The following is a 12,299-nucleotide window of genomic DNA, read 5'->3' as shown; positions in this document are numbered from 1 at the left end:
TATATAACCTGATGGGATACAAACTGCTTTGCATCCACTTAGGCTACGCTTCTGCCAGTCTACTTCAAGTTTCTTGCGTTCAATGGCAGCCATTGGCTTTCACTACGGAGTTGTGTATCAAGTTACAGTCAAACCTCGATATCGCGACATCCGGATTTCACGACACTCCGGATGTCACGTTGCTTTTTTAAAGTTCTAAACTTATACCGTATATTTTTAATGTTAGATGACCCCAGATTTTACGATAGAGTTTGATGGTAAAACTCCGATTACGACGACGCATTTTGAGTTGCTTAGACAGGATGAAATTTTTCCTTGCTATTGAAATATTTTCAGTAAAATATTGAAAACATCTGGAAAATTGTATTGTAGGAAATTCTTACTCTGACAAGAGATAAAAGACTCGTATTATAGACCACGCATGCCATCTCAAGAATGGTGGGGGCGATTAGATAAGTTCTGAAAACTACATATTTCATAAGAGAAAGACCATAGCTACCTAAAGCTGGTAGGTGGTTACTGCAAGCTTTTCCCATGAGAAAAATAAATAAGATCCTCTCATTAGATTGAAAAGAAACACACAACTTTAGTGTAGGAAAGAAATAGAAAGCATTTTTCCACTTTCGAAAGGTGGGGCCGTCAAGATCGAATAAAATTGCAGCCTAAATTGCAGTCCTTAATTGGTTTATTTCTTGCTGATACAGGTAACCTTTTTTTATTCACTTAATAATGAATTTCATGGAAAGTATGAGTGTTAAAACTGTTATTAATTGTTAATAATTAAGTGTTAATAATTATGTTAATCAAGCAAAACCTTATTGGAAAGTATTGTAGAATGAGGAAAAAAAGTTTTTTTTCCCTCTCTCAAAATTTAAATTTTTCTCACCAATAATTTAAAACTACATTAGATTAATCAAACTAAAACAATCAAACTATTAATTTATCTATTAAATATGTAATTTTATAAAAACTATTGTTTGATAACGAATTTTTAAACTATTCCGGGTATGACGTCGCTTCGGCTTTCACGACACTTTGTTGACGGTCCCAAAGGTGACGTGATAACGAGGTTCGATACTACATCTATGAGTGAAAATCTTTTAAGCTAAGCGTAGGAAGTTAAGACGAACTGAAAAGCATAGTGCAGCAACAGTAACTATTAGTAAATGTTATTAAGTAGTTATTGTTACTTCTATTACGGAATAAAATAACGGTTTTTAAGTACTGAACAGAAACTCATAAGCCAAATCAATTATGATATTTGTTCCGATTCAAAAGCCTTAAATTTATTCCATATGCCTTTAAAATATTAAATTATTCCAAAACTAAAGTGTTTTAGATAATACGAGTCATATAAATTGTTCTTATGATAAGTTATGAGATTTACGAGTTTGTGTGGAGTGATTTTTTTTTTTTTTTTAAGAATAAAACGTTAAAACTTACCGGTCTTGGTTTCAAGAAGACTATGCTTTTTTGATAATCATAGCCTCTAAATTTGATGTGGCTCTGTACAGCATACTGCAAAAGAAATTACGATCCTGTCAATATTCATCATTTGTATTTTAATACATATTGAATTTCAAGTAACTAGGAACTAAAACCAAGATGTTACCGAATGTCAATGACAATCAGGTATTCTAAAAGTTCCACCCATGCCAACGAAGATTACATTCGTCATTTGAAGTCGTTAGAAATTAGTCGCTGATCCCTTATCCTTTCTTTGGGTGCTTAATTCATGGTGGGGAAAAATGTGGAAACCAAATTCTTTCAATATTTTTTAGTATATTTTCTTTTCAGACTTTCTTTCAAGCAAATGGTAACATTGAAGTTTCATAAATTTATGTAACATTTTTGAGTGATCGTAACTTAATAGCAGAAAAAACAAATTTTTGAGAAATTCATATAGCAAAAAGTGTATTAGTTCTTCTATTTTTGGGATTTATAATATTAGGTAAGACTATTAAAGTGTGTTAAGCGCATTTTTTATTAGGATATGTGATAATTGTTTATTCTTCTTTCTGCTTGTGAATGTAAAAAAAAAATAATAATAATTAACCATTACTTATAGCTAATTATATCGTTTTTAGTTTCTTTTTTTTTTTTTTTTTTTGAAGGGTGTTAAGTGCAACGAATTTATTTAAACTTGTTTTGTGTGAAATGTACGTGAATACCTCAGGAATAATAATAAAGTTATAATAAATGTCATCTACAGAATCCGAGCTACGTGTAATGTTTTTATGTTATCAAGCGACAGCTCGAAATGTTTGTTTTAAATATGCACAATCAACTCTTATATCAATGTGTGTGTTAAGTTTTTCAAATTCTTAAATGACTTTAATTGTCATGTCTAATAAAGCTGCTTTTTTTTAAACTCTGAAAGATTTATTTTATTTCTATAATGCTTGCTAAGTACAAAATAATTCTAATATTTTCATCCAATGAAGTGTTATCCTTAATTATAAGTACTATAACATAATTAAGATGCTTACAACATTTCAACTACGAAGATAAAATTAATAACAGAAAATTTTCCCCTTTCAAAACATCAAGAGTCCTGCCCTTTTTGAGGAATGTATTTATCGAAATTAATGAATTGACATTATAAATAAATGTTGGAGAAAGGATGTATTCTTACCAAATCTGAATGAAAACCATTGTCCACCATCAAAATTTTATGTCTCTCTTCTGTGGGTTGGTAAAAAGTACTCTGAAAAACAAAATCGAAACTTAATGAAACACTATAAATGGTTCTCTTAGAAGAAGCTTCAACAAAAGCACTATCCTTCAGGAGTTGTACATAAAAGACGTCCTGCCTTGGGGGGGGGGGGGGGGATCGTGAAATTGTGACAGTTTCTGACAAAGGGGAGGGAGGGTGTAACAAGAAGTATGACACCACGCATTTTTTTCAGAATGTGTCAATGAAAAAGAGCGGAACGTGTGACAAGGGGAGGGGAAGAACAGGTGGAGGGTGACACTTCGTGATAATGGAGGAGGAGGGGATAAAAAATGTTTTTAAGGGGTCTGCCTACGTTCGGAGTACTTTTTTTTCAAAAAATTCAAATATTGACTAACTGTTTCGATATATTTTTTAACTGAGAAGTGTTTCAAAGTTGGAAAATAAGCAAAAAAAATATTTTTTTTTCTCATAAAAATTTTTTAATGGAAAATTTGAGCAAAAATTAAGCCAATTTTGCAGTTCACGCCAACCACTCCACAGTCATTTCCACTCAATATATTTAAAAATTATTTCTAATGTAAGTTGCTACATTACTTACTTGTGTTCTGAACTAAAAGCTTCGTGCCAGTCCCAAACTTTAGGAAAATATGGCAATTTTATTGAATTTTATAAATTTTCTTCCGAAAAACCCTCAGTTTTTCGTGGTTAAATACTAGGAAAATTTTCAAATACTGACGTAGATCTTAGATTATAGTTCAAAACATAGCTAGTAATGTGGGATACATTATTTGAGAAAATTAGATTAATAGGCATAAAACTTTTCAAGTAATGAGATTTGTCGTAAATGAAATTATCAAACAAATTAGTTTTTCAAAAAACTCATTTAAAGATTTTATTTTTTGAAATATTTCGCGAGTCTAAAATTTTCTCTATTACGACAGGCTCGTGAAAATAAGTGCTCTTCAGTATTTAAGTTGACCTTGGATAAATCATTTAAGTAGGGGGAGGGCGGCAAATTTCAAATCTGCCTAGGGGCGGAATGAAGGGCTAAATTCAGCCCTGAGCATACACGTGCCTCTATGTTATAAAAACTGTTCTTGATTATTTTAACTAGTTAGCAAGCTGTTATTTTGTAAGTAGGGCGATGTTTCAGTGTTCTTTAGTTGAATTAAATGCATTTTTTTTACTTGAATGGATTCATTGATATACATTCCACATAACCTACACAAGAGCATCGTACACAATTAATAGAAAGTTGAAGCGTCAATTTAGTTCGTAAATAACAACTTAAAATCTTATGTAGAAGAATGTATTTACAAGGTAGAATGTAACGAAAGTGCGCATGCAAAAATGAAAATATTAAATGAAAGAAATGCTGACTTTCTCGAATCAAGAGTCATCTTTACTAATAATAAAGATGAAAGTTTCTTTGCTCGGATCTCTGTCTGGATCTCTGTCTGTCAGGATCTCTGTGACGAGCATAGCGCCTAGACCGTTCTGCCGATTTTCATGAAATTTGGCAAAGTTTGTTTGTAGCATGGGGGTGTGAACCTCGAAGCGATTTTTCGAAAATTCGATGTGGTTCTTTTTCTATGGGCACAAGCCAATTGGCGAGATACGAAACTATCATAACGTGGAACCGTAACATGGTACAAGCCAATTGGCGAGAAAATTCACCATACATTATTTGTAAATATACAGGCGAACCAAAAGACCTTTTAATTTTTCTATTACGGGCAAAGCCGTGCGGGTACCACTAGTACTAAATAAAGTCGCACATAACATAATGAGAAACAAGTGGAAATGATAAACATACTTACTAACATAAAGTGAATATTAACTGTTAGACCATTCATGATGGCAATTTCATCAGGCTCTGCCCCTGGGGGAAAATCAGGAGATACATTTTACTGCACAATTCTTTTAAATATCTATTAATTAAATCACTTTTGACTTTAAAAATCGTTTTCCATGTTAGTTTTGTATCTGTCGGTAGTAACTCCTCTTCAATCGATAGAGTCAAAATTTAAAAATATATAAGGATATTGCAACAAAAAGAATTTTATAAAAAATATTCTACAATTGTTTTAACTTCAAGTCAAATGCTAAAAACTACATGAATTTATAAGCAAAATAAAGTGAATGAGTAAATACAAGGTTAAAATCAAAGAATAGCAAGAGGAAAATACTTCTAGTTCTCTAATATGAAAGAACAAATTTTGCTCGAACGTTTCAGAAAATGCGATGCAGATTTTTATTATAAAATTAGATGCTTCTTGTAGGGCTGCTCTACGTTTATAAAATATACTGTCGTTTCTATCAGCAGTTTAAATACTTCATATGAGTTGAGTTATTTTGTTTAAAAAGAAAATACTTACCTACTAAGTAAGCCATATTTTCTTTTAGAGGTATATCACACAATGCTGCCGGAAGGTCACCATTGAAATGGCTTTCTACAGCTCTGTATAAAGAAATTAATGCTTATCTTTCATGATTGAAAAGTAGTAAACAGAGCAGGGAATATTTCATTTAAAGATAAATAAATAAATAAATAGTGATGGACAGTTCGTAATTGTAGAACTGATGAACATTGAAAAAAACTTCTTTACTATTTTAGTACTTTAGCGCTTTATAAAGCAATGTTTACTCGTATAGATAGTGTTATATTATTATTTTTTTATCATTATTTTTTGAGCTAAGATTGGTTAAAAAAATAATTCATCTAAATTTTTAGTTCATTGAAAATATTTAATTTTAGCCTTATCATTTTTTTTTCTTTGATAAAGGGAGCATATTCTAACAGGGATGTGTTTCACTTTCTTCATCTTTAGAAAGCTATTTACTAATCAGAGAAGGTTAGATAGCTTATTATGGACGCTAAGAATTGTTGAGCTAAATGGAAAGTTATTTCCCGTCTCTCTTACTTATAAAAGCTTTGCTATTAATAACAGCAGTTGCAAAACGTTTTGTAATCTGATTTTTAAAATCTTAAGGGCAATTTTTATTCCAATTTGCGTCTATAAATGCAGTCATTCAGGGTAATTTTGATCCACAATTCGTCTATTTTTTACTGCCCGACTACAACTTTAGTAGTTATTGCGTCTATTGGCATAAAACTACAGAAAAACTCCTAACGTATTGACGTTATATAGTTATACAATATTATACAATAAGTTATACCTACAATATTAAGAAATAATACTTTATTATATGTATTTAAAATTAATTATTAACATAGTTTATAGTTATCCAGCTTATAGAGTTACTTTAAATCATGTGAGAAATGTAACGTCAAATAAATTATTTTTATATATAGGAGTAGTGTAACTGAATCATGAAAGCAAAATTTCTAAACGTTAAAAAATACTCCATTTTTATTTACCCGTTTTTTAGCTTCATCCCTATCTATCTATCTATGTAACTATTTATGTTTGCAACGGAATCTTACTAATTAATTTTCATCCACTTCCTGAGATCGGATTCTTTCGAAATTTGGTATGCTACCTCAAACCCAATAACAATGTTGTATTCTAAAATCAAGTTAATTCCCGTTCTTTACGGAAGACAAGAGAGGACAATCAATCTCCCTCCGGCTTTGAGAATTCAGAGTATTTAAAAATATAAAAGTATGTTTTGCGCTTTTGCATCAGTATGAACTAAAAAGTAAAAAATAAATCTTTGAATGTTAAGTATGATTGAATAATTGACCAACAATTAATCTTAATGCACGAAGAAACACGAGGACTTTATTTCAGTTTTCTTAAAATTCTTCTAATTATGGATGAAGAAGCCTTGCGAAATTGAAAATAAACAGAACTCCCACTGAGTGTTTTTTATTTTATTTTATTGAAGTCAATTGTTAGTCATTATTCAATCATACTTAACATTGAAAGAGTATTTTTTACGTTTAGTTCAAACTGCTACAAAAGTGGGTTTTCTTTATTTTTCATTTTTAGTTTTTTTAATCTATTGTTTCACTGTTTCAAGATTTCTTTCATTTTTTAAAAATATTACATAAAATGTTGCAATGGCAGGGGCCTCGGGGGGGGGGGGAGAGACGAAGTCTCCAAATAAACATTCAGGAGAAGTTTTCAATCAGAGAAAATTTTACTGGTTACTGACTGACCTTTTTAAAGCAAAACTATATTCATTTTGCAACATTCAACACGAAATATACATTGTGCAAAAGATCTTTTCCCTGGATGATTGTATTTTTTTTTAGCTAAATTCAATGGTATATAGTGGAGTTGCCCGGCAGTAACTTTAGCATTTATGTACAATTATCAGTGTACAGCCCTGCCAATTTGGATTTGTTCCTCACGTCCTCACTTGCTCAGATTATTCTGAGCATTTAAAACCGATAAACCAAGCAAATTGGTTGGTGTGGGGTCTTTGAGGGTATTAAATGCCAACATAGCTTGCGAAATAAAAAGTAGAGAACTGATATTTTAACCTTGCCAGCATTGTATCAGCTATTTTCACTTTTGAAGTTAAATGCAGTCAATCTCGCTAAATGGAATGACCAATATGTCATTGAAGCTTTTCTGACAAGCAGGGTATTCCATTATCCGGGATAAAAATGACAAATTACAGCGGTTTGGTACATTGGAAATTTATTACTTAAGTTGGATATTCTTTTAATTGATACCCTTAGATGCGAGTACATTGCAATGCTCAAGGCCCAAAGTTACTCTAAGTCAATTGCGGATACGTAGGGAGGGTCATGGGTGTCATGACACCTCCCCCCCCCTTAACCGTTGAGAATAGTGTCCATCGACCCTGTGTTCAAACACTTTATGAATGAAATGTGAACAATTTTAGCAGTATTTTCAATTTATGAACTATTTTTGAAAGTAAATATTTGTTCTTTTCATTGCTTATGAAAACAATTTGTAACGTTTGTGACCTATTAAGTGCCTTATTCCCAGCCGACCTGGTGTTTTTTTTTAAAGCCAAGCGGGGGGGGGGGGAATTATTCTTCAGCATCCCCCCTAAAATAATAGTTTGTATCCGCTCCTGCTCTAAGTAACCATAATCTTGCTTTATTAAAGAACTCCCTTTCCAGAAACTTCTCACTTTTCAGCCCATCCAGTCGTTCGCGCCTGACACACACATTCTGCCTTACGTTTAATGGGCAGAAACTTACTGACTTAATACATGAAATACACCGCCAGCTCAGTCAATTCCAGCCGAGGTCTGCAGGTTCGTGCTTATTAGCACTCATTAGCCCAACATAGGAGTGACTGAGCTGGAGGTGGAAAACCTCTTAAGGAAACCAAGAATGCGAAACAAACTGGCAGCTAATACAGAAGTAGCACAGACCAGACGAGTGGCCGAAACAATGGTTTGGTTCAACTCGAATATTGAAGGCAAGGCAGGTATATTCAGTATGACTGACTTAATGTTCAATGTTCAACAGTTAAACATTTTTCTGATAGTGATTATGAGAATTCCTCTTACCTGTCGGCCCAGTTCTGAAGGACACTTTGTAGGTTGTGTTCTATAGATTTCAATTGCAATCCTAACGAATGTCCGCAGAAATAAATACAATCTTCGTTTTCATCTTCAACAGTTTCGGAACCTGGTGATCCAATGAGGAGACCCAGATGTAGAAAAAAGAGAGAGAGAGAGAGAGAGAGAGAGATTAGATAATATTTAAAATAAAACAATATCAAATGATTGTAAAGTTGTAGAATTCATTTTTTAAAAATGTATCTACTACAAACAGTGCGTTTTACGGATAATGCAAGACACATTGAAAAAGAGTAAAAAATAAAACGAAATAAAAGTAGCCAAGTTCATTAGTTCACTGCTTTTGTTCTCTGTTGAACGTCTTACATTTAGAAGCGTTTGACATTCTGTCATTGTAAAACAGACATTCGCGTGTACGAAACCGGACCCGATTCATCAATCCGATATTAAATTCGACACTTGACCAATTCGAAGGCCATATCAAAGTTAATCCTAGGCATACGAGAATCGAGCTAAATCATATACACTCGGTACATTAAAGAGATACTCTTAAAAGTATAGCTAAAGACAATTCAATAGGAAAAGTTGTTAGTAGTTATTTTTTAGCTTAAAAATTCGGCCAAAATGTCTATGTAAAATCTCTACATAGTATAAAATGAAGTCCCCAAAAAGCGTCTGTGTGTTTGAACTCGCAAAACTCGAGACCTACCCGGCCGACTTCGATGAAATTTTCACTGTTTGTTCCTTTAAATCCCGAAAAGATTTGCAGACCAGTTCGAAAAAAATTCAATGAATAGTTCTTTTTTTTTATTCCAATTTAGGCCCAATTTTCTCATAAATTCCCGATTATGAGGGTGAAAAATTACTTGCATATATTAATATTATATATCGTTGGAAAGAGTAGAACTTTCCTCGTTTTACGCAATTTGCTTCAATGATCTAACCTAATTACAAAGGGAGTTCTTTGCATTTTTAGCTCGAATTTGTTTAGGCTTAGCTGAAATTTAGGCACTACTTTCTTCATTAAATCTACCAATAAAAAGTGAAGGGATTATCCCACAGTTTTCTTTTTCACAGAACTGAAAAGGCGGCTTTTCAGTTCTGTGAAGCGGCTTTTTTTTACTCCAGATCTAACTCGACTTATGGTCGAAAGTTTAACCCTCTATCTCCATTAGAAAAAAAGTTACAAGCGAATTAAATGAGGTTCAAAAATCTGTTCTCTGTACAAGTTTTTAACTATTTTATTTTCTGTTTCCACAATAACGCTTTTTGAATAAATTGTTTATTTCCATCTTTCTCATTTTCAATTCTTAAACTTATTTTACTTTGTGTTTCCGTGGTTACGCTTTTAAATCCATCTTTCTCGTTTAAATTTCCTAAAAGTATTTTAATATCTCTCATCATTGTTTGGAGGGGAAATTTTGCATGATGGTTTTTTTTTCTTTTATTTAAGCCTGATTGTTGAATATACGTCACTTGACACAATTTTTATTTTCAAAGTAGACCGGGCAAAGCCGGGCAACGCAGCTAGTTATGTATGAAAGCTTTTAAGTTTTTATTGCATGAATAAAGAAGTCAACTGCAGGACTGATTTCGTCAAATGAAACAAACCAAACCTGAGTACTGTTTTATTTATTGAAGGGTTCTGAGCACTGGACGTTGAATATCGTGGAATTACTATTAATTAAGTGAAGCGTAGATTTTCAGGACACTGATTAACCGGATGTCAAATTAAGCGAATCTATGAAGGACTATTCTTTTTTCCAGGCAGCCCCACTTTTAAAGAACAGTGTATGTATTATGTGCAATAATTTTTATATGTACAGTCGGATCCCGACTTACGCGAGGGATGCGTTCCAAGACTCCTCGCGTAAGTCGAAATTTCACGTTGTGGAAAATCGTTGTGTGTATAACTTATTTTATTAACATACCCAATCATTTTAGACATTTTAAAACATTTTTTAAACTGTTTTAGACTATGTTTTAAATATATATTACCTTTTCTTACATAAAGAGCTGAAAATTTTCTAGTGTTTTTAAAAAAGTTGCATTATTCAACATAAAATATTGTTACGATGCACAAAATCAATGATCAATGGGAGAGAGAGACATAAAAATAAAACAGTACGGTACGTACAGTATGTAGTAATAATAAGGCACTGCACTGTAAGAGTAGATACAATAATACAGTAGATACAATAAGTTACATTTATAACTTAAAAATTGAAGATGATGATTTATGCTGCGCAATCTGATCGGCATTCTAACATATTTTTAAAGACAGTAGCTTCACATTTACTTTTATAACATTTACATGTATGGTAACACCCCTCTTTCTGGGTCTCTATAATCTACAATACAAGAGCATATTCCAGTCTGCGAGTTTCATATTAAAACTAAGGTCTGGCCTTATACGGATTGCCCCCCCCCCCCCTTTTTTTTTGACATTTAATTATACGTATGAAAGATTCATTCATACCTAATTTCGTCGTGTCGTGCTACCTCCGATTTACTTTCTAGTTGTTCAAGAGTATAAAGATTCTTTAACTTTTCTTAAACTGTCGCACACTTTCGCTTTTTGTTTCCATCTTCAAACTTTAGATGAAACACCGTACCAGGTACTACAATATTTCATAACCTTTCATATTTAAAATAAATTAATGAAAAATGAGTAATGGTGATGTATGCACTTTAATAAAGCTATGTTTATTGTGCGGTGTGTAGGAACTAGCGCAGTTAGTGATGCTCAAAGGATGAAATTACATTCACGAAGTCAATGTTAATAGTCAATAACAAAGCCGAAGCTTTGCATCACGATTCCTTTCGAGATATTTTCGTGTTGAGAGAAAGAAATTCGCTTAGACTTTAAAATTCGTTGCTCCTGAAAAACTCGCGTTATAGCCATTTCGCGTAAGTTGGATCGCGTTGCAGCGGGAGTCGACTGTACTTCTAAAATATCATCACGTTAAGGCTTTCAACAAATAATAATAACTACACGCAGTCCTAAGCCTGAAAACATGTAGGGAGCTAAAAAAAAAAAAAAAAATCCATAAACTTTTTTTTTATTATTTTATGGTTCAATTATTCAAATTCCTCGTTAACCTGATCTGTCTCGGATCTCTAAAGGGCAAAACTAGAGAAATCTTTAAGTCACCACTGGTCAATTTCTTTAGTAGCCGTTTTGAGTGCAAAAAGTGGCCACTTTTTTAACTCAAAGTGCTAAAAAAAAGTTTTTCCAATATTGAAATTAATAATCGTACATACATAAATTGTTATGAGCAATTTATTTTTAATAAATAAGTTCAGAAAAGCTTGATTTTTGGTAAAAAGTATTTTACAATTACTTATTGCCTTTCTAACACTGTAAAATCTTAACTTATTTTTTGAGGTGTTGATCAAGTCGCGATTGACACATGATTTCTTGTATCGTCACTTTTTCATTTAGTCACCCAGTGGCGTGCTTGGTGGCGACTACTAATTTTGCCCTTTGCCGATCACCCGACCTGTCCATGTTCTACTATACCCAGGATGACTTCCTATCAAGCTTTCTCACCGTTTCAAACCGTTCTGACCTTCTTTCCCGACTTACCTTCCACGAAGCTTTTCTTCTTGGGATAGTAGAAGAGCTTTCTGAAGTTTCTGAGGGGATCATCCTTGTCGAGTCTTCGGGCGTAGTCGAGCGAGTCGACTTCGATCGACCAAGACTTGGCGCGTGCTGCGAAGTCGTAATGAAGAGCGCTACTCAAGGTCTCCGGGATGTAAGGCATGCCTGAGGGTGCAGAACAGAGCAGATATCAACAACAATTGCTTCGGGAACTGAGTGAGAATCGAATTACACAAATCCGAAAAGAATCAGTTTTCATTCCGAAGAGGCAATATGTGTGAAAGAACTAGATTCATCGGCTTTACTTTAATTGTGATTTTGCAGCTTTAGGAGCTGTTAGAATGCCGGATTAACGGACAAATTAAGCATGATGAATGGTTCAAATAAGGGCAACCAGACTAGTAAGAGAAGTTTCAGATTTAGATTATGGCTTAAAAAGCTTAATATGTATTGTCGCGAGTACTGTCTAAACATCGATTAAATGGAAAGGTTAATATCCGGTTTATAGGCGGAAATGGACGTATCTATTAGTTTATCGGGGTGTTA

General features: G+C 33.1%; 1 protein-coding gene across 1 annotated transcript in view; it reads right to left on the bottom strand.

Moving 5' to 3' along the window:
* The window catches only part of LOC129220518 (kynureninase-like), an 88,685-nt gene that overhangs the window by 38,461 nt on the left and 37,925 nt on the right, over nt 1-12,299 (bottom strand). Inside the window, exons 2-7 of the mRNA XM_054854945.1 lie at nt 11,739-11,918; nt 8,138-8,258; nt 5,056-5,138; nt 4,498-4,559; nt 2,636-2,707; nt 1,444-1,518 (exon numbers count right to left, since the gene is read on the bottom strand). Coding sequence (XP_054710920.1) covers nt 1,444-1,518; nt 2,636-2,707; nt 4,498-4,559; nt 5,056-5,138; nt 8,138-8,258; nt 11,739-11,918 — 593 coding nt within the window. The remainder of the gene's footprint in view (nt 1-1,443; nt 1,519-2,635; nt 2,708-4,497; nt 4,560-5,055; nt 5,139-8,137; nt 8,259-11,738; nt 11,919-12,299) is intronic.

The sequence above is a fragment of the Uloborus diversus genome, chromosome 4 (genome assembly GCF_026930045.1).
Source record: "Uloborus diversus isolate 005 chromosome 4, Udiv.v.3.1, whole genome shotgun sequence".
NCBI classification, from domain to species: Eukaryota; Metazoa; Arthropoda; class Arachnida; order Araneae; family Uloboridae; genus Uloborus; species Uloborus diversus.
This window is presented reverse-complemented; position numbering and strand designations above follow the sequence as displayed.